The sequence below is a fragment of the Vidua chalybeata genome, chromosome 18 (genome assembly GCF_026979565.1).
Source record: "Vidua chalybeata isolate OUT-0048 chromosome 18, bVidCha1 merged haplotype, whole genome shotgun sequence".
Lineage (NCBI taxonomy): Eukaryota > Metazoa > Chordata > Aves > Passeriformes > Viduidae > Vidua > Vidua chalybeata.
In genome coordinates, this window is record NC_071547.1 from 6,819,395 (window position 1) to 6,846,262 (window position 26,868).

Below are 26,868 nucleotides of genomic sequence, written 5' to 3' on the forward strand. Positions count from 1 at the left end.
GCAGGAAGAGAGTATTAAAGTAATCTATCTTCCTAATAACTAAAATAAGCAGCATTGTGTTGCTGTAGGAATTTTTTAGTCAACTTTGGTTAGTTCTTTGAAATATGGTAGGATGATGGTTCCTACTCATATATTTCATTTGTTTGTCATCCTTTTCAGAATGGAAATTTATGAGAACAGATTTTGCTGAAAACTTCTATAAACTAATTGCACAAAGTACAAAAATTTGTGTGTGGACTTAAGTTACAAATACACTTCAGAGCAAAATATAACTTTTGTTGACACTTAATGGGTTAGTACTGCATTTCTGGATATTACATTAAATCAGATCAATACAATAAATGAGGAAATGCATCACACAGTTGCTTTATCATGTGTGTCATTGTCTTTAGAGGTCATCAGATAAGCAAATAAGAAAGTAATTTCTCATTTCTTATTTTCAATGAGCAATTACTAGTAATGTTGAAGTATATTATGCATCATTACTTATTCGGTGTCCTTTATTAATAAAGAAGTGTAGAGGTTTAATGAAAGGTCTTTAGATAACCAGAAAGTTGTAGAAATATAGGGAAGTCACTTAAAGCAAATTTTAAATGAAAATTGAATATTATTGCTCCTTTTCTTTTAGCACTGTATTCTCAAAACAGGACTGTGGGGTGAAAGATGCATTACCATCATCCTCCAAGAGTCAGGAAAATCAAGGTTCAGAACCACTTGGCAATCTGTGGTTCAAGTTAGGAAGTGAATCCAGTCCTTGCTTGCACTCTTGTCTTCTGACCACTTCACTGCTTTCCAGACCTCCAGTGTATGAGCAGCAGAGAGAAAGGTGAAGTGGATGTTACCAGTAACATTTGCAGTAACATGAAGAGGAATTATTTTATTAACTCTGGCTCAGTACAGGAGAGCCTTGCCACCATCCCTGGTGGAGGAGCAGCCGGGGTAGGGAGGCAAAGCTCGAGCAAAGGTGGCTGATGTGCAGAGCCATGTCTCACTCTGCTTCACTAATGGTAGCCATGGCAACCCCAGGACATTAACTTACGCAGTGATTGCAAGCCATGAGCATCAAAGCAAGTAATTAGGGAGACAAATGGGAACTCTTGATGGATTCTTCCATCAAGATCAAAGCTTTATATAAGTTTTTTGTTCACTTGGGAGCAAGCGCTGAGATTATGTCTATGTTCTATTAGGCTATCAATGAAAATTGGGACCAAAGCTAGATTGTTTCATAACTTTTCAAGGAAGGGCCACTCAACTGAGCCCAAAACCATTTAATAGCCATGATACTAAATCAGGAATTGGACTTGTTGATTCAGGCCATTGGAGTATTCCATACACACCTTGGTATTTTCAGGAGAAAATTGTGCTGAACTGAGATTTTCCATGTCATTACCAGGAATGTTAACTGTAACTAAAAAATTTTAGGAATGCAATTTTTAATCCATGACATGTGCTTCTAAAGATTCATATGATTAGGGGATTCACTCTGAATATCTTCAGATCAAGAACAGAGGAGAGTTACTGTCTGAAGTGTAATGACTTGTGCTATATGAATGCTCTGAAGTGATGCTCTGTGCTCCCTTCTGCCTGTATACTTTTAACATGTCTTCTTCAATGAAAGACACTGGACAGCAAAAACCCTGTGGGCAGCATGAGGTCCTCAAACAACAAGGGAGAACATAAATTGAATGATGCAACAACAGCTACTTGTAATGTAGATCTTTGCACAAACTTTTGGATGGGCAAGTTCTCTCAGTACTGGGCATTTGGAGTGAATTTTCAAATGCTGCATTTCCTATTTTCCCCCAACTGCACACACTTCAATGACCATAGGGTCTGTTTCTCTTTGCTTTGATTGAAAAAGATTTGTTTTTCTGACAGGTAACTTATCTAAATTAGGCAGGAGTTTTTCAAATCAATGAAATTTCCACAGCACTCCATTGAGTACAGAGCTTCATGTGGGATGCAGCAATAGTCCCTAGAGCATCAATAATTTCATTTTGCTGGGATTTTAAGGCAGGCATTAATATTTGGGTTGGGCTTTCATTTTTAATTGATGAAGGAAAAGACTATCTCCCTTTCTTTGCTTCTTGATAACGCAAGCTTCTCTTTAGTAACTTCAAACACCCCAATTCTTCAGTTAAAGGCGAATTAAGTTTTCCTGTATTTAAAATTAGCTCTCTGAGGGTGGTATCAGCTCTCTTTCTTTTATGTTTTAAGTCCCAGTCCTTTAATCTGTTTCTAATACATTCTGTTCAGCAATTTTGCATTTCTGTTTTAGTGGAAGCAATGCTGATTAATTCCTTCTTATGACATCTGTGGCTGCATCCTAGATTAAACCTACTCTAATACAGAGCCTATCATTAAGTGTTAAATATTCTTGCAAGGCTACTTAAATTAGATTCAACATCAGTGGATCATTTAGTAGAGAGTCGTTAATTCTCCATCTTATGGCAAGGCCACATTCTGGTGATGCTTTTAATCAGAAGATTATTGAGGTATGATTTGAAAGGGATATGCTGCCCATATTTTGCCTTTGGGCAAATTATGAAAGGTCAAGTTGCCAAGGAAACAAAACTAAGATAACATTACTAATTCCTGACTCCAAGAGTTGTCTTTCCTGATCATATCATTTGCTCACTGTACATGCTTAGAAAAGATACCAGCTGACAATATCTCTGCCATTTAGTTCAACAGAAAATGGCTTTATAATTCTTGCTCCTCTAGATAGTGTTTGCAGTGATGACAAGGCTCACCAGAATACCTGGCCTCCATGGAATCCACAGATTGGTTGGTTTGTTCACAGATAAGGTAAATTATTCCTGATTTATGGAAGGGAAAAGAAGGAAGGGAAGGGTTACAATTTACATATTCAAAGATAGCTGCAAAGTTAAGATGTTACCGGTTTTGACAGGCTAATTTACAGCTCTTTAGAGAACCCTGATGTTCATAAAGTGAAGAGCACTTGATAACACAACTTCATTAAGGCCCCTCAAGTTAAACACTCAGAGTCGCTTCTTCTGGTCACTGGTCAGGCCAGTAGAAGAGCCAGGAAGATTTCTCCAATATTTGCTGCCATCCTGAGTGTCATGCTTCCTCTTTTTCTGCCATTTTCTCTTTCTCCTTTCCAGGTGGGAAACAGCAGTATAGGATTGGCCCTGGTGCAAGAGAGCCTGCATGGAGTAGCAGCGTGCTGTGATGAATCCATTCCTGCCCCTTTCTCCTTTCCATCCACGTGTGTGTGTGAAATGTGTGTGTGTGTTTGTGTTCAGTTTCTGGTCCTTCTTTTGAAGAACTCATGAGAAAGGAATCATTTAATTCCCTTAAGTATCAGTATCTGAGATTGTGGTAGATTCTGTCCTTAAATTTTCATTGGGAACTGTGCTGTGTCGTAGGACACTGCATAATGAATACGACCCTGCCAATCAAGACACTCTGTTTTATATCACTTATTACTAAATTGAAAATGGTGTTTTACTACAGCCATAAAGGGCTGGTACAGCATGAGGTACATTTTTATACAACTCTATGAACTTTGTCATTGAAAACATTATAGCCTTGAATTTGAGAGCACAGTGGAAGGCAGTATAATTTGATTACCTATATTAATCAAGTAGAGTACAACATATAAAACCAGTAATGCATAAGTCTGACTGGAGCCAGATAACCCTCTTGTGCATCTTAGAAAGATTTATTTTCTGTAATATAATTCATTTGACATGAAAGTATCATAATTGTAGTTGCTAGGAAGGATTTCTTTCTTTCCTTTTTTAGGGAAAAAAAACTATCATGCTTTCAAGAGCAGTTTGTTCTTCTAAAGCTCTGCTTACTGAAAATTGAAAACAAAGATTTGTTTTTGTAATTGTGGCAATTATTCATTAGCCAGCTGAGCTAACACAGTGGTTTGTTTTGAATACTGCTTCTGCTTCATGAACAAGTATTAGGTGTGAATTTAAAAGAATATTTTTTGCTGTACATTGATTTCATTGATTATTAGTACTGTCATTCTCAGCCTGTGCTTCTAAAAGCTGCCCAGAAGCTCTTGAGCCTTCAGTTACCTTTGCATAAGCTCTGAAAAGAACTTCCCCTCACTCACTCCATGAAAAGGCTTTAAAGCATGTTTAAAGACGCCTGATTGCTGTGCAGTCTGTGAAAACCCCTGTTGTTATTCGATATGCAGTAGGGACACGTACTAATAATAGCATTATCGTGAGTTGCTATTTATGCGTTTTATTGCTGAGTGTGGCTGCAAGCCACACGTGAGCTGGTTGGTGTATCACAGCTGATACAGCAACATTCACAAGTGAAAAAGGAACATCTGACTGTGCCACAGCTCCTTTGGAGCAGGAAAACTTGCCTGCTCCATAGTGACAGTGCGCACAAACTGAGAGGGGTTAAAATATCATGGTCAAGGTATTTTCCAGTCCTTCAAACAGATTTCACATTCACCTCTGTTCGTCATAACTTACTGGAAAATAAAAGGTTTGTATAATTCAATGTGTTCTGACTCTGTGACAAATACATAATAGCTCGTTCCAGCTAATTATTATTTCCTCGTTGTGCTAATGAAAGGTGATAGAGTCCATTCCCAACAGTGTTGCTAGCCCCATCTCATTATTGGTCCGCAGAGCAGTAAGTTGTTTTTTTTCCATTCTTACTCTTCAGTCTTCTGTTCTTTTTCTCTTCTTTCCCCTCCTGTTGAGATGTTTTCTCTTCTTTTTATTCTCTAATTGCTCAAGTCTGGATTAGATATACAGGGGGTCGTCAGTGCTGAGGGAACACTTTGGCATGTTGGAACTTCTATTCACAAATGGCATCTATCCACAGAGCTGAGCATTTCCTCATCAGCTCTGGAAGGAAAATACAAATTTTAAAAGTGACGACAGAAAGCATAAATTTGCTCAAGCCTGTTCAGAAAGTTTCAGGATGGCTTAGCTAAGGATACTCACATTCCCATCTTTCAACATGTACAGCCAACCCTTGTCTTGGTCTTTGAGGTCAGTGCTGGTCAAGCTACCTTGGAGTCTGAAAGCAGAGCAGTGAGGTAGGAGGCTCCATTTGTAAATCATCACATTTCCATCAGTCATGGGCATTTTGGAGGCTGACAAGAACAAATGAGTATCTAGGGGCTTTGAAAGAGAGGAGCAAATGTACAAAGGTAGGGAGAAGCCTTTACAATTTTACCTGAAGTAGGTTATATATTTTTTCAAAATTACTTAGTGTTTAAAGGTTTGTCATTTAGTGGTCCAAATAAGTATTCTCCAGGTAATGGCATAGGTCTTGAAGCTTTTATATTCAGCTTTGAAGGGCATAAATCTGTAAGAGTGAATAACGAAGTGTGTTATTTTCTTATCAAATTAGCTTGAAGTCTCTGCTATATTCCTTAGATTACATTGAAGATGCCCCAATGTATGTCCTAGGCAATGCTTGTCCTTCAATTCCAAGACTTTAATATTTTTAAGATCTAAATGGAAGGAAAGAAAAAAAAGCAGACTTAATTTGCATTGTATTAATGCTAATGACAACTGCTGGATATTGGGGGTGTGGGGGTGTGCAGAGGTGGTTTTTAGTTTTCATATTTAAAATCTTTTTTATTTCTCTCTTGGTGATTTTTTTTGTTCCAGGGTAGTTCTCCTGTCATGAGTGGGGCAGCCTTCCCTTAAGGTTTATTTTAAAAGCAGTGGTTGAAATCTGTAAGCACATGCTCTGGGTTTCCTTGGAGGAATAGGCCTTCTGTAGATGTCTCAATTCTTGTGCTAAATCTTTTACCAGATTTGAATTTTAATGTTCAATAATGCAAACATCAATGGTAGCTATAGTAAACTTAATATTTTTACCCACAACAACATAAACCTTGCTATGAGTTAAATAGCAGTGGAGTTAAATAACATTAATTATTATATTAATTATATATGAGTATAGTTAATCTTGTCCCTGACAGCAACTTTTAGGGACTAAAGGCATTTGGCAAAACAAAGCAGCTAATTCACATAACCTTCATATATTCATTAAGTGAAGAATAAGCTGACGTTCTTTTCACTGAATTAATGTATTTTGTGAACGCAGTAGGTGCTTTAGATTGTTTTCCACATCCAGAATCCCTAATTAAACAGTGCTCTAAAATACTGTATTTACCGGGGCAGTGGTGTGTTTCCAGGTGTGTAGCTGGTCAGTCCAGCTTCACCCACCTGCCAGCTCCAGCCTAAGTGCACAAGGCACAGCAGAGATTTGCCTTCACACCTGAGTCATGTCAGCTCTGGTTCTAAAATTAGTCCCCACTTCTAAATGTTCATGTTAGACATTTTTGGGCCTTCAGCTTGAATTTGAATGCAAAAAGCTGTAATATACCTGTGGGGGAGCTTTAGGGTTCTCAGATGGGTGTCTTCATGCCTAACCTGGTGTGTTCTTTTGTCGCTGCACCACTTGGACTTAAAGGGAGAAGTAAGGAGCAAAGAAGTTGGCAGCATGAGAAAAAGTGTGTGTGTGTATGTGTAAATACATCAAGAAGTTAAGTGTATAAATGAAATAAAGTAAAGATTCATGTGAATGAGCTGTAAGAAACCACAGCAGGCTTCATAACCAGAAATCCATCACCCTGATTCCGGAGGGTGGCTGTCATTAAGCAGGATAGGGAGGTATTTGGGAATGCCTTTCCTCCTGAGTTCCATGCTGAAATCCTCTCTAACAGCTTCCTGCAGCTCATAATGGTTCTGCACAGAGGGAAGACAGCCATGCATGTTCTCTAAATAAATATGTAAATGGAGCTCCCAAGCAGAGTCACATACCATGGAGTCACATAGCTGAGAATAACTAAATGCTTTCCCATTAGAGGAGGGTACTTTAACAAATTCTGTTGTTTTGTACTGGCCCAGTAGTTTTTGGTGACTCCACAGTGACGTGGACATGGCATAGTAATAGACTAGATTTGCAATCCAAATAGAAGAAAACTGATGTTTATAGTAAATGGGGAATTACTAGACAGATCATTATGGTTAAAGTGGCTTTTGACTATATCCATATTAAGTCCTGAACTCCTTAATTTTAGAGAAAGCTTATAACCCCCTCTCCAAACAGCAGCAGCCTCTCATGGTTATAAATAATGGCTTTAAGCCATTTTTCTTCTGTTGGATGTATCATCCAGGCACCCTTGCATTAAACAAAAACAGAGTTGCTCTGTGCAGTCACTGCATATCCCATCTTGGTTTCTGCTCCTCCCAGGAGAGCATGAGGGACCAAAGCAGCTGGGGCAGAGGGTCCAGGTAACCCTGTGACAGGAGGCTCATGGTAAAGGGGACAAGATGTCTCTTGCAAGCACATGGTGTTAGTCATAGCCTAAAACAAGAGAATTAGAAAGTAATGGGTGTTTCTCTGGTTTCTTAGTGAAAACCCATGTAACAGCTTCTGTAACATCCCCAAGAGTGTCTGTCTAATGAAAAGAAAAAGAGTGGCAGGTGACACAATGCCCAAGCAAGGGAAGAGTGAAAAGAGCTTGTGAGCACTTCAGAAGAGAAGCAGACTGCATCCCTTTTCTTGTCAGAGTTTCCTCTGTTTTGTAAATTGGTGAAATGCAGCATCAACCATTCAACTTTGCTGCACTGTTCTTTCAATTACCCAAGTGTGGCTGTGGGTGCACCACCGGAGATGGCGTGGAAGCAAGGAGAGATAGGAAAGAGGTGAAAAAGCTTCAGTTCATTATTTGTGTGATCCCTGCAATTGCTGGGCTAAGTGTGGTCCATAATTCACATTACCCTTTGGTGTAGTCATAAACAGTACAAGTGAAAATTACCTCCTGCATTGTTTGATCACTCTCCTTGGGAAATATGGGCTGAAATTAAGCATAAAAATTGTATGTTGGGTTTCCCAAGCTTTCCCAAGGGTGCTGAGATTCTGCAACCATAGATATAATGAGTCAATCACAGTCAGTAAATTGACTTCCAGGCAGCTCCATCAGCCTACCATTAAATACTTAGAATGAGTCCAAATGGTGAAAGAGAAAGTGAGGGAGACTATATATTGAAAGAGGTGTATTATATGGGGATAGATAGATAGATAGATAGATAGATAGAGCTACTTTTTTCTGACTATTGAGTAGAATAGATTGATTCTGGAAAGAGCATCATTAATTCATAAAAAAATTATGGCAAAGCATTCTACTGGTATATTAAGGCCTGAAGTAGGAGGTATAATATGGTGAACCAGCCAGAAGGCCTCTCCTGAGTGTGGTACCAGACTCTGGTCTGTAGATGACATTGGATGCTGACTTTTCTTTTTTTAATGAATGTGTCTTTATTAAGCATTTAAGTAGCAACATTCATGTGTGTAGGCTCCAGTAAAAGACTGCACTATGGAAAGATCTTTCTACCTTTCCTGTTGGGGGGAAAAGGGCAGGGATGTGGGAAATGAAGCAAAATCTGGTGGCTCTTACAGCTTTTTCAAGATGGGTTGGTCACTCTCTCCCTTGAACTAGGTAATTTTTAGACTTGGCTGGAAAGTAGGCAGCTGTAGATCTTATCTTGTAGATCTCAAGGAATAATTTGTGATTATTCCTTTTTCTCCAAAGTGCTTTCCTGTGTATAGGTATAATAATAAAGAAACCATTTTCAGCATAAAAGATGTGCTTGTCAAACCACAGCAATGATTTTCCAGTTCCTGGCTTTTTTAGTTGTGCAGCCTTCTAATATTTCTGCTTGAATTCTTTCACGACAGAAGCAAATGAAAATTACACCGTGGTTTTTAGGTCTCTGTTCCCTGATTTTTGCTTGTCATGTCATGAACTTCTTCGAAGCAGTGAAATGGCAGCCCATCTCCCTGAGAGCTCCAGACAGATTTCTAAAGTTGTCTTGTTAACAGCTTGTCAGAAACCTACATTTCAGTCTCGCTGAGTTTATATCATGCAAAAAAAAAAAAAAAAAAAAAAAAAAAAAAAAAAAAAAAAAAAAGTTGCTGGAAATTATGATTTTTACAGGTTCTGACATTTTTCTAAAGAACTGAAATGCTCAAGGCTGCTGTCTCCCTTAACAGGCTGTGCTGTTTTGGGTAATATTCTGCGTTGCATCAACTGAACATCAGAGCAACATTCAGTTTCTTCCCTTTAACATGTTCTTTGAATTATTTAAGGTGTTTTGATGTTGGCTAGAATTCGTAACAAAGTCCTCCAGCTTTTATCCTAAAATATCAAAAAGGTTGAGATTTTTTCCTTCCCCCCCCCTCCCTTTTCTCCCTCTTCTCTAACCCTTCCTCCCTCCCTCCTCCCGCTTTTAATAGATCCTTGCATGGATCATCAGGGGACTTTCTTTTATGTTGTACAGCATGAAATGACTTAGTCAGGGTCTTCCTGATTAATTTATGAGTGCTATGAAAAAGGGAAGGGGGGAAAAACAGTCCTTGAGGGATTGACCCTAAGCTGCAGCAGATCAACTCAATTTTATGGAATGAAAAGAGACTTAAACAGTATTTTTAGCGTCGGTTTCTCAACCCACAGAGGCAGAGAAGCTCCCTGCATCCGACAGGCTGGAGCGGGGCGAGAGGTGCCCATCTCTCCGGGTGGCTGATGGAGTGGAGCTCGAGTCTTTGGAGGCACCGAGCACGTTTAGAGTTAAAGCTGTGGCAGATTGGTGGATTAATGTGCTCTGCCTCCAAGGGACAAATGCTCTTTTTTTTTTTTTTTTTTTTTTTTTTTCCCTTTTCCCTTCCCCTTGCTCCCTCCTTCCCCACTCTGGGCTTGCAGATGACAGCTGTTGGTCACTTAACAAAATGTCCTCTTGATTGCTGCTTCACAACAGGGGCCCCCTCAGACCAAACAGCACATAGCCCGTACAATGCATCACTGCCCCTCAAAATTAGTTATAGTGCTCTGGGCTATTCTCGGCTGCCATAGCTAATACTCTCTTGCTGTTCTTCTCTCTCCCCCCCTGCCCTCCCCCTCTGCAGACAAAGGCTCAGCCTATACATCTGTAGTGCTCATAACCTCCCCCTTCCCCCAGCCAAATGCTGAGGAGAGAAAGGGAAAAAAAAAAAATTGCTGCCCTGAGGCTCAATCTGTTTCTTACAGCTCTACCCCGGCACTTGGAAGCCTGAGCTGGTCTAGCCGTGGGGAGGCCCTGACTCATTTCATCAAGCTGTCAGGGAGGCAGTGGAGCTAAGAGGACTCTGCTGCCTGGGGCAAGTTCAAGTCAACATTCGATTTCCGTCCTCCCCCCGGCCCCCGCCTTTCGCTTGGACACTTTCTGTGCTCTGGATCTAAACTTCTCCCCGAGCTGCAGCAGCTCACAGCTTCTTGCCAGGAGGAAGGACTTGTGGGACCTTATAAAGGACACAGTGGCAAAATTGCTGCAATAAATCAGTGGCCCTCTGACACTTGGCGGTAGCTTAATGTTTTGGCACTTTCTTTCCTGTGTATGCCTCAAGTCCCATTAGCAAGCTTTTCTGTCAGTCTGGCTCATGATAAAACTCTCTCTTCCTATCATCTTAAGCAAGCCCCTGCAGACATGAATCTGATGCCAGACTTAATAGGAAACAACACCCTCCCCTGCACACACAAGCGCGCATCCATACGCACTGCCACTGCTCCCGGGAAGTCAGCTCAGAGGGCATGGAGAAGGGAGGGCTCTGAAAAACAGGCTTGATTTTACTCCTTTCTTTAAAAGAAACATTAACAACCCGGGATTTAAGCTTAGTGCTTCCCCAAGCCTTGCTATTAAAAGGAAATTCAGTAATTAAATGTGGTTGGAAATAATAAGATAGCGGTAATATGGCTGTGGAGTGGGTGTGCAGGCTGCAATAGGTGTCTACAGTGTTCAGATATTCTGTGCAACTTTCTGCATACATATTCTACCCTGCCAGCTTTCATTGTAATGTTATAGGCAGTATATTTAATATTTTTGCCTCCTCTCCTCTCAGCTTTGCACTTCCCCAGACAGTTCTAGGTGCAGGTAGACTGGTTAGAATACATGTCCCTCCAGGCTGGGATGTGTTTCTTCACATGGCTAGCCTAGATGTCTATCACCCTCTGCTTAATCACAATATAAATAATATCTATAGGTATGTGTGTTTATGTGGAGAGTTAAAAACAAGCCTTTCTCTCAGCTGTCTGGGCAGGAACCTGTAACTCCTGTGCTGTACAGCATCTGGCACAACAGGGCCCACAGCCTTGGGACTGTGTAGGCACAACCTAAATCATAAACCACTGGGTTTGGGTGAAGTAGGAGATAACCATTTTTGTGTGGATAAGCTGAGGTGACTTCTCAGAAGCTTGGAGGAAGTGGCTCCATGTGAAATAACCATATTTCTCTGCACCCATTGTTGACATAACATCCAGGTATTACCAGTCTTGTTGGAGTCTTAGGAGACTTGGGTGGCTTTGTTTTCATTTCTTGAAGCTCTTATTCCTGGTATGAGACAGTTTACATGACAATGTGATGTCAGTTAATCAATGTAGTGTTTTTATTATGTGAAGAAAAGCTGGATGATACAGTAGTTAAAACATTGGTGGTAAGAAAAGAGTCGAAGGACATTCTCCTGATTCCTAAACTCACCAGAAAACAATGAGAATCATAGTACAGTTTTAATATAGCTTGTAAGGAGCTCGATGCCAGTCTAATGGTAAGAGAAGGTCCTTTGCCAAATACGCTGTTGCCTGTTTTACAGTAGCCGTAAGTCCATCTTTGTCCCCTCTTTGAGGTGGTTTGTAGAAGGAGGTGATGGAATGCATCACAGCTCCTTGCCTGGTTGAAAATCCATGATGGAGAGGGGTCTTGTAAAGAGATTTCACCCCAGGCATCAAAAAAATGAGAAGCCACAAAGCCCAGTCTGCACGCATGGATGCTCCGTCTGTGGTTCCTGAGTTTTGTGTTGTCCTGCTGAACCTCACCTCACGGGAGGCTTCCTTCCAACTGGAATCTGTCACTGCAAGAAATTGTTTCCAAAAAGCTGCACAATTAGGGGTCGACTTTGCAAACATTCTTGGTGGAATTGAGATGCAATTGGCACAACCCAGTGAATAATCCCTTTAGGAGCCTTTATGAACCCTGTACAATGGCTGTTTACAGTCCTGCTTATAGACCGGGAGTGTTAACAGGACTTTAGAAAAATCCAGGTAATTGAAGCTTTTGTCTTTCAATGAGCCCCCGTTGCTTTCAACAGTTGCCATTCTCCACATTTTCTTTAACTTTTTTTGTTTTGACAAGGGCTTTTGTCCCTCAACAACAGCAGCGTGGGAGGTGAGCCTGGCCGGGTGGTGGCCTCAGCCTTTGCAGCATGGCCTCCTCCTCCTCCTCCTCCTCACACGGGATAAGTTGGCTTTTAAGACACAGAAAATCCTCTGTGGCCAAACCAAAGTTTCTCCCATGACTGCATTATCCATTCCAACATCCCAGCGAGGCAGGGTCCCTGCCTCAGTCTGTGCTGAGCCGGGGGTGAGGAGGAGGCTGGAGGAGAGCGGGCGTGCAGAGGCTGAAGGCGTTCCCACAAAAACTGAACCAGCCCTTCGAAACCGGGGGTTTTCAACACGCACACCCCGGCCAAGGGCAGGGAGAGGGGTCAGCACTGGTTCTGCTTTTCGCAGCTCTGTCTGGGCCCGCTCGGTTTTGCTGTTGTCAGTTTTTCTGTGCTGTTGCTTGTTCAGCAGCCTCTGGGTTCCTGTTTCTTGATGCAAGTGTGGGAGCCTGTTCCTTTTACATAAAACAAAGAAAACCTGTGGGAATTCTGAAGCTTGGGGCCTTTTCCACCAAAGCTGGTTGTATTTTCTTCAGGAGAAAGAAAGTTTTTATTTTCTTGTATGTACTTGTCTCAAGTTTTTATTTTCTTGTATGTTAAGCAGAAGTCCAAATTTTATAAATATCAATGTGTTAAGTTTTCCCCACAATCTCTCATCCCGTAGGCCAGTTTGGAACATCCTCACATGGATTAAGATAAGTAATTTGGTGGTTTAAAGCCAGGTAGGAACCAATACAAGGGACAGTTTGTGAGTGTGAGTGATCCTACATGGCTGCAGAGGGGGCGGAGGATTTGCTTTCACAAGGCAAACAAGAAATTAGGCAACTCACTGCCACAAACGCAGTTTTTAAACCACTCATCTTGCAATCACAACTTCACAGAAGGCTCTGTGTCCACATGGAGCCACATCAACATGTGGATCTGCATCCACAGCCCTGCTGCCTTCTGCAGTTTCAAGACTGATGCAATCATGATTAAAGTAAGGAAGATGTAAGCTAAAACGAAACAAAATTCTTTGCTGTCTTTTCCATTTTAAAAACAATTAATTATGAAGTCTTTACAGATCCTGAATGGGGAAAAATGTATCCTCAGAGAGCAGATGTTTGCTTCGTTCGTATGTCTGTTTATAAAATCTAGCATGTGGATTTGATGGTTCACTGGCTTTTTGCAACTTTCACTTATCTACATGAGACAAAGTTGCATATTGGTACAAAGCAAAATTAGGCACCTAAATAAAGCAGTTCTGCACCTTTTAGTAATGTAAGCCATCTGTAAGAGGGTTTTATACTCGTTATAGGTATACAAATTTTGGAAGTCAAATCTGTTTTCAACAAGAAAAACCCTCTTGTCTCTTTTTTAACATCATAATGCAGTAAGAATTAGGAAGACAAGTTCTGTTACAAAACCAGAGAAGACTAAAATACTACCTTGTATTTGAATAATGGTAACTAAAGTTTCAAAAAAATTGTTTGCATCTCAAATATTTTTAAGCTAAATTTGGTAATGTTTACAGTACTGAGGTTTTATTAAACCAGGACTCATAGGCAAAAGTATCTGAGATTTAGTGATAATTTCAAACGCTTTCTGCTCAATGGATTTCAAAGTTTAATTTATTGGGTTATTTTATTACTGCAGTTAGAATTAGAATTTGTGTTGATTTTGCCTAAGCATACAATTTGAAGTAATTCTGAGTGTGCTAACTTATTTTTATGCCCTTCTTGCAATAGGTGTAATTCTACTGTAACATGCTTTAGTCTGAACGATGAATCACAGTGTCAAAATATTCTGCCTCTAAAATACGAGTGTTCATGTGAATAAGCACCAGGATTAAAATGGTAACTTAGGATACTTTAATGTAGACAGGCTTTAAAGGGTAAAATAACAAGGTCTTTGTGACCCACTCCATTATGCCAATAATTCGGGGGAATGCACAGTCCCTGTAGCATTAGGGCTTGATTTGAGCTCCCCCTGGGTGGAGGTGAAAGGCTTCCCTCCACTCAGCCAGTGTTTCTCAGGAGCATGTAAATAATAAGTGGACTGCTGTGACTGCACCCTCCCCCACCCCCCACCTCAGTTGTGATGAATGTGTTGCTCTGTCAGTGTGAATTATCGCTGTCTTGGGCAAGCACAAATGCAGCAGGTACTGGGGCAGCCTTTGCCCAGCAAACCTGTTTCAGCATGTCTCAATGTGATGGACCATTAGTCCCATTCCAGGCCCAGAGCAGACACTTCTAATTGTTTGTGGTTGTGTGACACAGGTTTGGGGAAGTCAGCAGATGGCTGCTCGTGGTGATTTATCAGGATTGATTTTACTTTTGGTTTGTGAAAAAAGCCAGAAACTGTGTTTCATATAATAATTTTCATAAAGGTCAGTGACAGAATAAAAGTCACAAAAAGGCACAAATGGCTTATGGCAAGGTGTTTACTAAAGACATGGCTATCTGATGTTCTTGCCTACTACAAAGCAATTGGCTGGGACTTTGTGCAGTTTGCTGGTGTTAACTCTGGTTTTTCCCATAGAGCTTGCCCACCCACAGCTCCTGGCCCCTGCAAGGCAGTGTCTTATTACTTCTTCCATTTTTCTTTGGGTTCTTTCTTTTCCAGAATGGTTTCACATACAATTAGATCTGTGCACATCCTGCTAAACAGTCAGATTTCTCTGTGAAAAACATGCTGCGGATCATGTGAGACTGTATAAAATGGTTTCCTTTTGAAAGAAAAAGAGTTCTGCTTAGTCAAGACTATAGAAAAACAGATTCCTTAAACCAAGCATTTTCACTGCAGTAAAATGGGAATAAGGTGTCAGTTGGGAAGCTGAGCACTCTTCATTGCAGAATTACTGTGGGAGATTCCTCCAATATATCAGGGCTGTTTGTGTGCCCGGTGTGTTTCAGAGAATTTAAAAATAGAAGGTTCCTCAAATATTTCGGGTCAGTCATTCCACGTGCCAAATAGAAGAAGAAGAGATGAAATATTCTCTCATAAATCAGCAGAAAATTAAGAATGTAACAGTTGAAATTTCTGCTGTGTGACTTGAGAATAAAAGGATGTGACAGGAAAGATCCCTCTTCCCCACTTCAGGAAGAAATCTGGACAAAATGACCAAACAGATCTATTCCTTCTTTGACATTCATGGCACCAAATCATGTGCACTCTCATGGGCCATTTCCACATTTGGAGGTTGTCACTGCTGGCTTGCAGAGTCCCCTCTTGTTGACCCAGTGAACTCTGTAGGGTGCTGCCAGTTACAGAAACCCACCAGGCCATGCCCATCAGCAGTTGGCTAAAGGAGAAAATTCCCATTGGGCACCAAGGCTACAGAACACACTGACCACTTCTGTCAGCATAACAGACACCAAGAAATTTACTGCTGTTCCCAGCTGTAAATCTTTCTGAGCACCAGCCAGCAAGATGTGCATGTCCTGAAATGTTCAGTGCTCAAGTTATCTCTCCATCATTTGTGCTGTGAAAATAGAGCATTTCATTTTCAGAGCCTGAAAGAGATTGCACTCCAAAACTCTCTAAGTAAACACTTCCCCCTGGGATCGTGATCTCATTCAAACTAAAAAATGTACCCAAATTTATGATGTATTTTAATTACCATTCTTGGTACCACTCATTAGATAGGAAATTGATTGCCAGTTTCACAGTTTCCTTGTTAGATGACAAAGTTCTTATCAAGGTGAAGCAATGCAAAACTGTTACTATATAGTCCATGATTTGGGATGATAAAAAGGCATGCTTTTTGTTGTGGTACTCAGGTTACAGTGGTTGTTATAATGTATCGTTGATTGTCTTTTTTATTTAAAGTTTGCTTTCCCCCATCCAAGTAAGAGTACACCATAAATTTGTATAAAAGAGGATCTGGCTTTGTCTGGTTTATGCTAGCAATGTAAAAGGCATTACTGCAGACATCAGAAGTGTGTTTCATTGAACTGTGAACATCATAAACAGCTATCCTAAAGATTTAAGAGGATGATGCAAAAGATCCCTATACATAAAGGTGTTTCTCAAAATCTTTTTTTCTCTCTCTAATCCACAGTGTGACAGCGAGAGCGATATTGACGATAAGGTAAGACTGAATTTTCTTATTTCATATGCTTGGAAATTCCATGATAGTCAAAATAAGAATGAATTTGAAAATAACATTTTCCTCCAGTCTTCATGTCAAATTTAAAAATATCTACAACTGAATGAAAAGGCGTCAGATCAGCTACTCTGTGATCTTCACTAGCTTCTATTTACAGGAAAGAGAGTCCCATTAACATAATAGTATTTATTGATTATTATGTGAGCATTTTGTGAGACCTGAGTTGTAGCATTAGTGCTGTTTCAGTGGAAGTTTCCTCTGATAACTTGTCAGGAGCCAATATTTTATATATAGTAACCTTTGAAGATGTCAGTTTTGTAATCAGTTAGAAGATGGGACCTGCCCTCCAAAGGCAGTGTGGTAACTGTCAAGGAGTGTTTTGTCATGTTGCATGCATATTTATCACAGAGCAATGATTTTTCTGACCTTCTTTTGAATACAGAGGTTGGTCATTGAAAGGTTGTAGTTTGTGTATGGGGATTTCTTGTTCACCTCTGCAAGGAAAACAGACAAGTCCCACTGTGTAGCACCAGTGGCACCATGCTTTTAAACATCAAATATAAAAAAGACTTGAGTATTCCCTGCCAGCTTCTGGCAGATCAAACCTGTCAGTCTCAGGTCAGCTCTTCATCAAACCTTTATTATATTTTGGCTGTACAGTCTCTTGCATTCATTGAGGAGAAGCTGTGGCACAGAGTTTTCTCCTGGATCAGCATTACACAAGTAAAGGCTGACTTCAGACAGCCTTGTGTCCTCAGCAGCACACCCAGCTGCATCAGAGGTTACCATGAGTTCAAGAGACTACTCTGAAAGCTTTTTGTTAGTGTTGTTAGAGCTTTAGAAACATCAGGGTTTCTTCAACTTCTTCTTTTAAAAATCCCATCAGATACTAAATATTCTTGGAGTATGGCTAAAGTTGTGTTTTGAGATGGCAGCTTGATGGAAGAGAAACATTTAAATCATGTGTTGAATGAAAGATACTGTACATATTTCATATTATTTTAAATTTATATGAGTATATATGTATAAAGTCACTCACTGAAACCACACCTCTCCCCAAGTTCTCTTTCTTACAAGGTTACACAGCAGCAGAGCTGACAGCAGGGATGGTGAGGGTGAAATATTATTCCCTAAAAGCTTAGATACCATGGGGTTAAAACGTTTCTCTGACTGCCCAATCAAAGGAAGTAAAAGCAATCACTTAGAAAACTGTTTAAAGATCTGCCAGTCAAACCTCAGATGAAGTTGTAAGTGACATGTAGTTTTATTATACAGCTATGCTATTAATGATTATCTAAATTACACTGGTAGACCCAGCTAGCGGCATTACATCTGAGACTGACGTTTGTTAGATTAGGTTTGACTTCACCTTGTAGAGAAGAAATTGAAATCTGAACAACATTGATTAGCTTTCAGAATGTGGGATCTGAGGTTACCTTCAGAGGAAGCTGCATTGTGTTTGGCTGGTAACTTGCTGTCCTTTACAACGAATGAAAGGCTATTATAGTGTTCCTTACCATTAATATGACACTTCTTTACATTTCTGTAACTGTAATTTGACTTTCTCAGCTCACCTATTTCCCAGCTACCTTCTCCTTAAGGTGACTCTGCCTTAATAATAACATTTCTTCATAAGGAGAGCAGCACAAGATCATCATCTTTCTATCTCTTGCCTGATCTGTGGACTCATAAAACATGACACAGTCCTATTAAATAGGTCTCTGGAATTAAGTGGGGTTGCTTTTCTTGTCAGCAAAGACGTGGGCGCATGCACACAAACTCACCAGGGTTGAAGTGAAGATGCTTCAAGCCTTTCATGGGGATAATGTAAGTGCAACGTTACCTTCCAGCTGGGGAGCACGGGGGCAGCCTGACTTGCTCTGTTGATAGCTGACATTCTGCACTCCCCTGGAAACTCATGCAGTGTTTGTCTAAAACTTAACCTGAGTGATGCAACAAAGAGCTGTAAAAATTTTGGTGTGACTGTCCTGAGGGACTACACTCATTTTCCTCCTCCCTGTGATGGCAAAATGTATCTCCTGCTAATGCTCCCAGGCTATTGCAGGCAGGTGGAGGATTCAGCACAGTGCCTATCCCAGCACCAGCCTTCCCAAATTACGTGATGGCTCGGCTTCTTTCCCCACTGCTACAGAGCAATGCTGCTCTGCTGCCTGGTCAGCAAGAACCAGCTTTTTCAAGGTACACCTACACATGCTGGCACTAAGGAAGGGCAGGGCAGGAATTACTAATGTACTTTTGATTTGCATAACATTTTTTGTTAGTCATAAACAGCGGGCCAGTGTTGCCTGCATAAAACTCACGAGGAAAGCAGACAAAAAAAGTTCGTGTTCAAGTACAAACTGAGTCAGCGACTGAGCTAGAAGCAAAACTGAAATTTTCCACCTCCTACTTCTCTCTCTGTACCATGCTAGTAATTATCCACTATTTATTTAGTTCATAGGTGTATGGGCTATTGAGCTCCTAATGTTTTCAAACATAGAGTAAAATTAAGGTTTTACCTTCCCTGCATTGTAAAATATAAACACACTCCTGATGGCTTGGTTTTTTACCTTGTGCAAGGCTCCAGGGGAGAAAAGCAATTGAGCATAGTCAGGCACACGTACAGTGTATCAGAGAGAGGAGCCATTACTTCAGTGCAAGGTACAGTTTCACAGCAGACTGTGAGTGTTTCCAAACATTGCACTGCTGTTTTTAATAACTGGAGAAGAGGAGCTCAAAGCAGGGGACTCGTCAATCCCATCTACTTTCTGAGAACTGTCTCTGGCCAAGTATAGCCTTTCACTTCTGCATCACTGCTGAAATCTCAAAGGAAGTAAGTGGGATGATACTTTCTCACACCTATCATTCTGTCACCATGTGCTTCTCACAGAACTGTTTGAGATACCCAAACTAATAAAGTGAGCTGTCCAGCCATTTAACCAAGCGAGAAACTTAGCAAATCATGCGTTCCCCGAGATGGAAATGCAAATCCTGTTTCCTTTACTCTGTGTTCAGTGAAGGGCATTGGGTTGGGCTCTGCAGCTGTAAGGAGGATTGCAGTGTTGCTTGCTGATGCTGTGGAAATGATACTGTGCTTTTTGAGAGGGAGGAGGGAGAGAAAGGGAATCAGTCTGATACTTGCATTACACTGTCTCTTCTCTGTGCACTAGCTGAGATGTGAAGCTCACGGTCCATAAACATTGTTACTGAAAATATATACTTCCTTTAATAGCAACAACAGCATTAACAGATAGCAATTACCCTTCATTTTCAGGAACTATAAAGTCTCCATTAATTCAAGATTTATGTAGTTATAGCATTTAGCACAGGAATAACACCACAGAGAATTGGTTTATACACATGTAATGAGAGAGCTTATGGCATACTTTAGTGAACATTAACATAATAGAGTAATATAAACCATCAACAGTTCCACTTATTGTCTCTTACCTGCTTTAGCATCACTGTGAAAAGTGGCTAGCAGCTTGGTAATGTGCTCTGTTAAATGGTGTTCTGCAGAAAGCCAAAAGTCAACTTGTGTAAAACAAGGGAATGAGTAATCTCTGCTCGTTACTCCAAAATGTTGCTCTCATTTTTTTAATAACAGTGTTCAAGATTGCATTAAAAAAGGCGCCTGTTTCTTTCTTTGAAAGTAATTCAGTGTTCATGTTCTTTCAGTCTTGGACTTCTGTCTGCTCTGTGTGAAATTGTGGGTTGTCAGCTTAATTACATGGCCCCGCCATGTAAGTGAGCTCTCCAAATCAGGGGTTAGATATCAAGCATTCTTCATTTAATGTGGTGCTAAGTAAGATGTGCAAAAATGGAACTGTATTTCTAAGTTCAGTCAGTATTTACCGTATATTCATTCTGTAGTTTATCTTTTAGCTATAGCAAACAACCTCTGAGACAGGCAAAGTTAAATCCAAGGTGGAGACAAAAACTTTTGAAGTATTTTTTTTCTCATGAATTTCTGCAGCAGCCCAGTGAGTTCCTTAGGCTGTGCTTGTGGCAAAGTGAATCAGCCTTGCCATGCTGTAGTTTGCTAATCCCAGCATCCCAGGAGGTGCCTGGAAGTCGGCAGCAACACGAGAGCAGGTGCAGTTCAGCCTGTGATAATGGGAGGGGAGCAGCACTGTGGTGCTGTGATCCCTCCACCTGGGGCTGGGTTCCCATCCTGCTACGTGCTGTAGAAACACAGACCAGCTCATGGGTTAAGGATGAGATGAGAGAGAAGGGACCCAGGTGAGTGGGGGGACACTGTCAGCAGCAGCGCTGTTTCAGTATGCCAGCAGCCTCGTTGTTGTCCAGCTTTGATTCCCTAGGTATTAATCTAAAGGGGGTATTTGTAGGTATTAATGTTTCAGGAGGCATTTGAGAGGGAAAGTCAGGTAGCTTTATGGCCATGAATGGGAAGTTCTTCTCTGTAGCAAAAGGCACAGTGGTAAGTAGTGGAGGTGCATATTTGAAAGTTACCAAGGGGGTGATTGAATCAGACCAGTGAGAGATGGAAGTTTGCAGCAATGCTGAATGTCAGTGTTGGGAAGAAGAAGTAAGCTGTGAAAGAGTCAAAACACAAAGAGTGATAGTTTGCCATTCAGAAAGTGAGAAGCTGTGTAGGAAGCAAAGCCACAGACTAGGAAAATGATCTTGCAGCTACTTTTCCGTGGCACATGGACACAGTTACATCTGCTGTCACCAAAGGAAAGTGGTAAATGAAGGGTGAGGTAGCTTGACCAAGAATGTAGTTGTGTGGATAAACAGAGGATGCTCATTATCACAAGGATATGCAGGACTTAAAACATAGGTTGAATGTTTTGATGTCTGGAGTATTTTGAGTCAAAGAGAGTGCTGAGAACTGTGGGCTTGAGTGAGAGATGGAGGTGATAAGATTAGAAGCAATGAGAAGAATAAACTGTATGGAAGATCTGGGGGATGAAATTATCACAGTTGTTTCAGCTGTGTTGACCTTGAAAGGGTATCCACAAGCCCACAGGAAAAATCATAGTTCAGGCAGCAAGAGAAAGGGATGCAATAATGAAGAGAGGCCTAGGAGCTGCTCTAGCAGGAATGGTCACTCTGTGTGTGTTTGTGTATGAGATAACCCAGCAATAAGAAAAGCCCCCTCCAGCACTATTGCTGGAGGCTTCTCTTCCTCTGCTCATTACATTTTATCTGGCAGTGGAAAAGGTGGGTTCCATCTGATTTGTTTTTGTGAGGCTGGAAGTTTAGTTCCCACTTCAGGTAATCTGTTATTTGCTATTTCTGAAGCTTACCCAGACCAAAGTCCCCAAACTGGTTTTGTCCATCATTCAACTGTCCTTTTCTCTGAGAAATTAAACTTGGTGCTTTCCCAGAAATTGAGATTCATACTGGTTGCAGCAGAAGGGAAAGATCAAACATGGAATTGAACTGAGGGCTTTCACATGGCAGTATTTGCACCTCTGTTAGCATTACACTTCAGTCTATGACAGTTTTCAGCTGTGGCTAATAGTGAGAAATCTCCATTTGCCAGTTACTTCCCAGCTGGGTTCTCAGACAGACCTGAAGTGGTTTTTACCATAGGATGCTCTGGCTTATGGACAGCAGTGCTGAATGTCCTTGTGGAAGTGTGTGGCTGGGCTCTGCTGCAGGCTTGGCATCCTGCAGTAGTGTTGCATATATGCATGTGCATGCACATACATGCACAGAATCAGTGCTTCTGCTGAGCTTTATTTCTTACAGACAGAAAACCCAGTGACACAGAGTGAAAACTAGTGAGAAAGCTCTCTCCTATATAGTAATAACTGGGTAAAGACTGTTAGTTCTCCTAATGGAATAAAGCCTCTGTTTTACAGACAATCTGCGTGTTGTTATTACAAACAGATCTGCTTTTTAAACAATATCAAAATATTGAATTTAAAATAACCTTGTAGCCCTTGAAAGATTTGGGTGCTATAAACAGGCAAATGTAATCTTGTTGCCAGTACAGGAAGACAAAAATTCACCACTTAGTGAATTTGTTTTATTTCATCGTTCTCCATGAATAGATTTACCAGAAAAAATAGCATCCTCTAAGCCCACTGCATACCCAGTTCACTCAGTTGCTCTTTGGGAAATGCCATATGGGGGAGAGGCTTGGCATGCCCTGGGCTTCCATCGTTCCACCCACCATGTGCGTGGAGCAGACACAAAGGTTCCCGCTGAGACTTGGGGCAGTTGAGTTAAGCCCTGCAAGTCCTTCCAGAGGGAGAGGAGCCTTCCAAGTTGTGCTTCTCAACTACAGCTCTGGTAAATATTATTAGTAATAATAGCCCTTCTTGACCTTTATATTTAAATAAAGCAAGAATGCAGTTAAAAAAAAGAAACAGAGTCAAAGCTTCAGCACCAATGTGCTCCCCTCCTACTGAGATTTTGTGGTTTTTTTCCTTATCCAGACAAAAACTCCAATTTTAAGTACATTAGTCTGTATATAACAAGCTGAGTCATCACAGTCTGTTGTGCCCATATTCATTCTTGAAAATGTAGAGAAGAGTTTTCAGAGCAAACAATGAGAAGAGCCTTTTAGTTCACTGAAAAAAATCCATCATTAATTCACATAAAAGGCTTGAAGAGATCTTATGTAGAGCTCTTGGGCACAACAGGATAATACCAGTTCTGTTGCTGGCAGTCAGCATGTCCCTAGCTCCCTGCTTTCTCCATTGTTTAAAATCTCCCTGTTCCAGTTCCCCATCCAGGAGCATTTTCTTATCTTACCAGGGACCTTGTGAAGAAACTTTTAAGATGTGAGGCAACAGAGAAGAGAGCAGTTCTGTACAGCTGTCTGCCCACATCAAAAAAAACCATTATAACATTATAAGGTAGTCTGAGTCCAAAGGGCTACCTGTGCAATGGCAGGAACTCCTTGGAAGGCGATCAGATAGAACATAACAGAGTAGGCAGGTGATAGGAATTGGCAATTGAGTTAAGCAATTCAATTAATTAAATCGAATTATATAATTAACCATAAAGATGCCAGGAGATGAGAATTCTGGAGGATGCATGCTCCAATAGCCACAATTGCAGGCCCTCATTTGGCTTGCAGATCATCTCATTCCTGTATTCCAAAATCATTTGCCAGGTTAAGTAATACAGAAGGGCACGGTGTGCACCATCGTGTCCCCTGGGCAGGAATGAAGGATACAGCTCAAGTGGGCTCTGTTCCTGCCCTGGCTGCACCTGGAGTGGGAAAATGAACCTTCCTCTGCCCTGCCCACCCTTGATGCTCAAAGCACATTATCTGCAAACATGATACTTTTCCCTCATCACAAAATTCAAGTTAGAATGTCACTTCTGATTCCATATTAGTCATTATTAGTTTCTCTGTGTGTACTGTAAAGATTGTGTCATTCCACTTAATACTTCATACTTTTTAACATTTCCTCATGGCCTTTAATACTGAGTTCTACCCACTGCATTTTTCTTGAGAAGGGAAATGTTCTCCTTAGCAAATGGCTCACATTTGGTTTTGTAGTACCAGAAAGCTTCACTTGATTCCTGGTACGGCTCTTGGTCTTCCAAAGTTTCTGCATTTTCATGAGTTTGCTCTAATTTTGTTCGATACCTGTATGATTGTCTGAGGAATGTACATTCAGTCAAAGCTGTGCATAAGTTCAAAACAGAGCAGTGGCTTGAATGAAGCTTTTATGAGTTCTTGTCTGCTTAAGGTGAACAAGCTGAACTCTGCAGCATGTGCTCTGGGGCACACAGTGCAGCACAGCTCCCATCACCTCTGTGTCTGGAGTGTCAGAAGCATCAGCAGGTCTTGATTACACCCACTGATGCCCAGTTTCCCACTCTTGGATGGTCAGATTGAAGTATCTCACGTAGCAGCCTCAGTTTCCAAGGTTTCCAAGCCTTTCCTTGGCCTTTGCCACACCTGTGTCAAAATTAGTTGGAGATCTTTGCCTAAGTCTTTGGCAGCAGCTGACTTAACTTGTGGTTTACTACTCCTGACAGTTTATTGGGGAAGCAAAGCGTGCCTTCATCTCCAATAATAAACAGCCCACCCGCCGACACTTTGACAGACTTAATGGTTTTTTTATACAAAAATGGACAGACTTAATGTTTCAACTGTAGCGATCATCTGTCCTGATCTCCTTAATGAAATTAGATTAAGTGCACCTGGGAAAATGCTGAGACGGCACATTGCCTTCATCACCTTCCTTAATTTAAAACCAATTTGCGGGGAAAATATCCTCTGAAGCTGAGGGAAGCAGAGAGAAGGGGGAGGGAAGGGGATTTTTAAATCTATCTGGATAGCTACTGGCAGTTTTAATTCCTTTCCCTGCTGGCAATGTGAAATATTAACAGCCATAAGAACTGAGAGTTTAAAGACTTACTAACCTTTTTGCCTTTCTTAGGGGAAACAGAAACAAAAAAATATCTTTACCGTCAAGATCACATATAGGAACAAAGTCCAGGATATGCTGGGGCTCAGACTTTGTGCTGGGCAGGGAAGAGAGAAATGGCTGAAATATGAAAGTGTCTTCTTTCAAGAGCTAGACCATGTTTTCCTAAAATATATTGTAACCTCTAGGTGTTGGTGGTGCTCACTGTCTGCTTTTACCTTGATAATGATTTAGTTCTGCCGAAAAATAGTAATTTACCCGCATAGCTGTGAAATCAGCTGCAATATGTGCAATATAATGTGACCTGGAAACGACTGCGAATGTTCCTTTGGCTCATTCTGAGGAGAACAAGAAACATGTCTTTTTAATTAAAAATAAAACGTTGCAAAGAATAACAATAACTTTTCTTTTTCTCCATGAAGGATGATTCCTGTTCTCTTACTGACTCCACTGATTGGAAACATGCTAACAGTTAGCTCAAGGTCTTCCAGTGCTGAGGTGGTCAGAGAGCACAGTAGTCTGTGATAGGCTGGAAAGTCTCTTTATAGCAGAATTTTAAATGCTTACAGCCTTTGTTATTTGGACTGTTACAGTCCAAGCTCAGCAATGCAGTTGATTTATCCATCTCCTGTCTCTGATTTCAGTATTGCAGGAAGAGGAGAATTCACACTAAAGATGGACATTTTCTGCTGCTTGGAGATGGTTTTCTCTATTTGCTTAGAATTGGTTTTGTTCTTGGTGAGATCTTTCACGCCCAGCTTGGGCAGAGATGTCCACCTCATGTCTGGCTGCTCTCAGGATCACTGTGAACCCACACCAAGAAGGGAAGCCCCAGCTAACCCAATGCTCTAGAAATGTCTGGTGACAGGCTGGGGTTTTGTTGAGGTAATTGATGCACAGTCACTCCTGTTCCTCCAGCTGCTGCTGATCACCCCTCAGGATGTCAGTCATGGTGACCTGTGAAGAAAAAGTCATTCAGAACAACCATGTTGAAAGTCTCAGCTAAATCACATTCATTAGTGAAGGTGGGGCCCCATTTTCAAAAGTGCTCCTCACCCTAATCAAAGTCAGCAGTGTCTGTGGATGCTCCCTGCATCCCAAAATCTGTTCAGCCATCTTCATCCACTTGACTGGTCTATCAGTGGGACTCCTTATGTAACTAGGAGTTTGTATGAGTAGCCCAATTTGCTGTCAATGAATAATTTAAATGATTTAAGCCTCAGACATGCTTCTTAATAATGAGGGAAATCAGCCCCATATGTCCTTGTCCATAAATACTAGAAGATGGGGACAAGTCACTTTTAAATGGGATTCATTTATTTTTAAATGGAATAATGATAAGTGTTTTAAAGGTAATCAAGCATGTGTCGCTATCCTGAATATTATAAATATAAAAGAATATTAGCCTAAAATTGAAGGGGATCCCATTCATATATAAACTCAATTAAGGTATCATGCAAGGATAAAAGCACAGAGTAACCTTTGGTAACCAAAAAAGATTTTAAGATGTCTGTTCTTTTTATTAATTGCCACAAAGGAGGCTGAAGTGACTAATGTGTTATACATGTCCCTGTATATTATGGACACTCAGATCCCAGTTACTGAGTGACTGCAGCCATTTTCACCCTTTAAATTTGTAGATAGCCTCACCCTGCCTGTAGAAGGTGAAGTCCAAGGAAGTAAGATTTTTTTGTACTGTGATTATTGAGCTTATTCCCATAAAACAACATAAATCCTACCAAAAAGGTCTCCTTCCTATCCTTGTATTTTTAGTCTCCCTTTATTTTGTGAAACATGAGTTCCTTGTCCTTTTCCCATCTCTCAGTTTTTGTCTGACAGCATCAGTGGCACCTCCTCTGCTCTGCCCGTGCTGTTGGCCCTGGGCTGTGAGATGCCAATCTCTTGCTGGTGGTTTCTCCATGAGACAGGCTGCCTTCAAGGACCAATCTGTGGCTCTTCCCCACAAAACCTAACAAATGTTATATATAGGGTGGTATGCAGTTAGTGATTGCTTGTATTTATAGCAAGTGTTACATTTTAGGATCCATAAGACAGAGAATCCATATTGAGACACAGGGAAAGGGAGAAGTATGCCTGCCAGTTATTTTTAGTAGCACTATAAAGTCAATTAGAACTGAAAGCAGATGTGTATTAGAAGTTAATTCATATTAAGACTAGCACTGCACTAGCTACCACTTTCAT

The 26,868-nt window shown here is 40.9% G+C and overlaps 1 protein-coding gene across 6 annotated transcripts in view; it reads left to right on the forward strand.

Moving 5' to 3' along the window:
• Nucleotides 1-26,868, forward strand: part of FBRSL1 (fibrosin like 1) — a 501,855-nt gene that overhangs the window by 315,732 nt on the left and 159,255 nt on the right. For all 6 annotated transcript variants that reach the window (XM_053959334.1, XM_053959335.1, XM_053959336.1 and 3 more), the window contains exon 5: nt 16,253-16,282. In XM_053959334.1, coding sequence (XP_053815309.1) covers nt 16,253-16,282 — 30 coding nt within the window. The remainder of the gene's footprint in view (nt 1-16,252; nt 16,283-26,868) is intronic.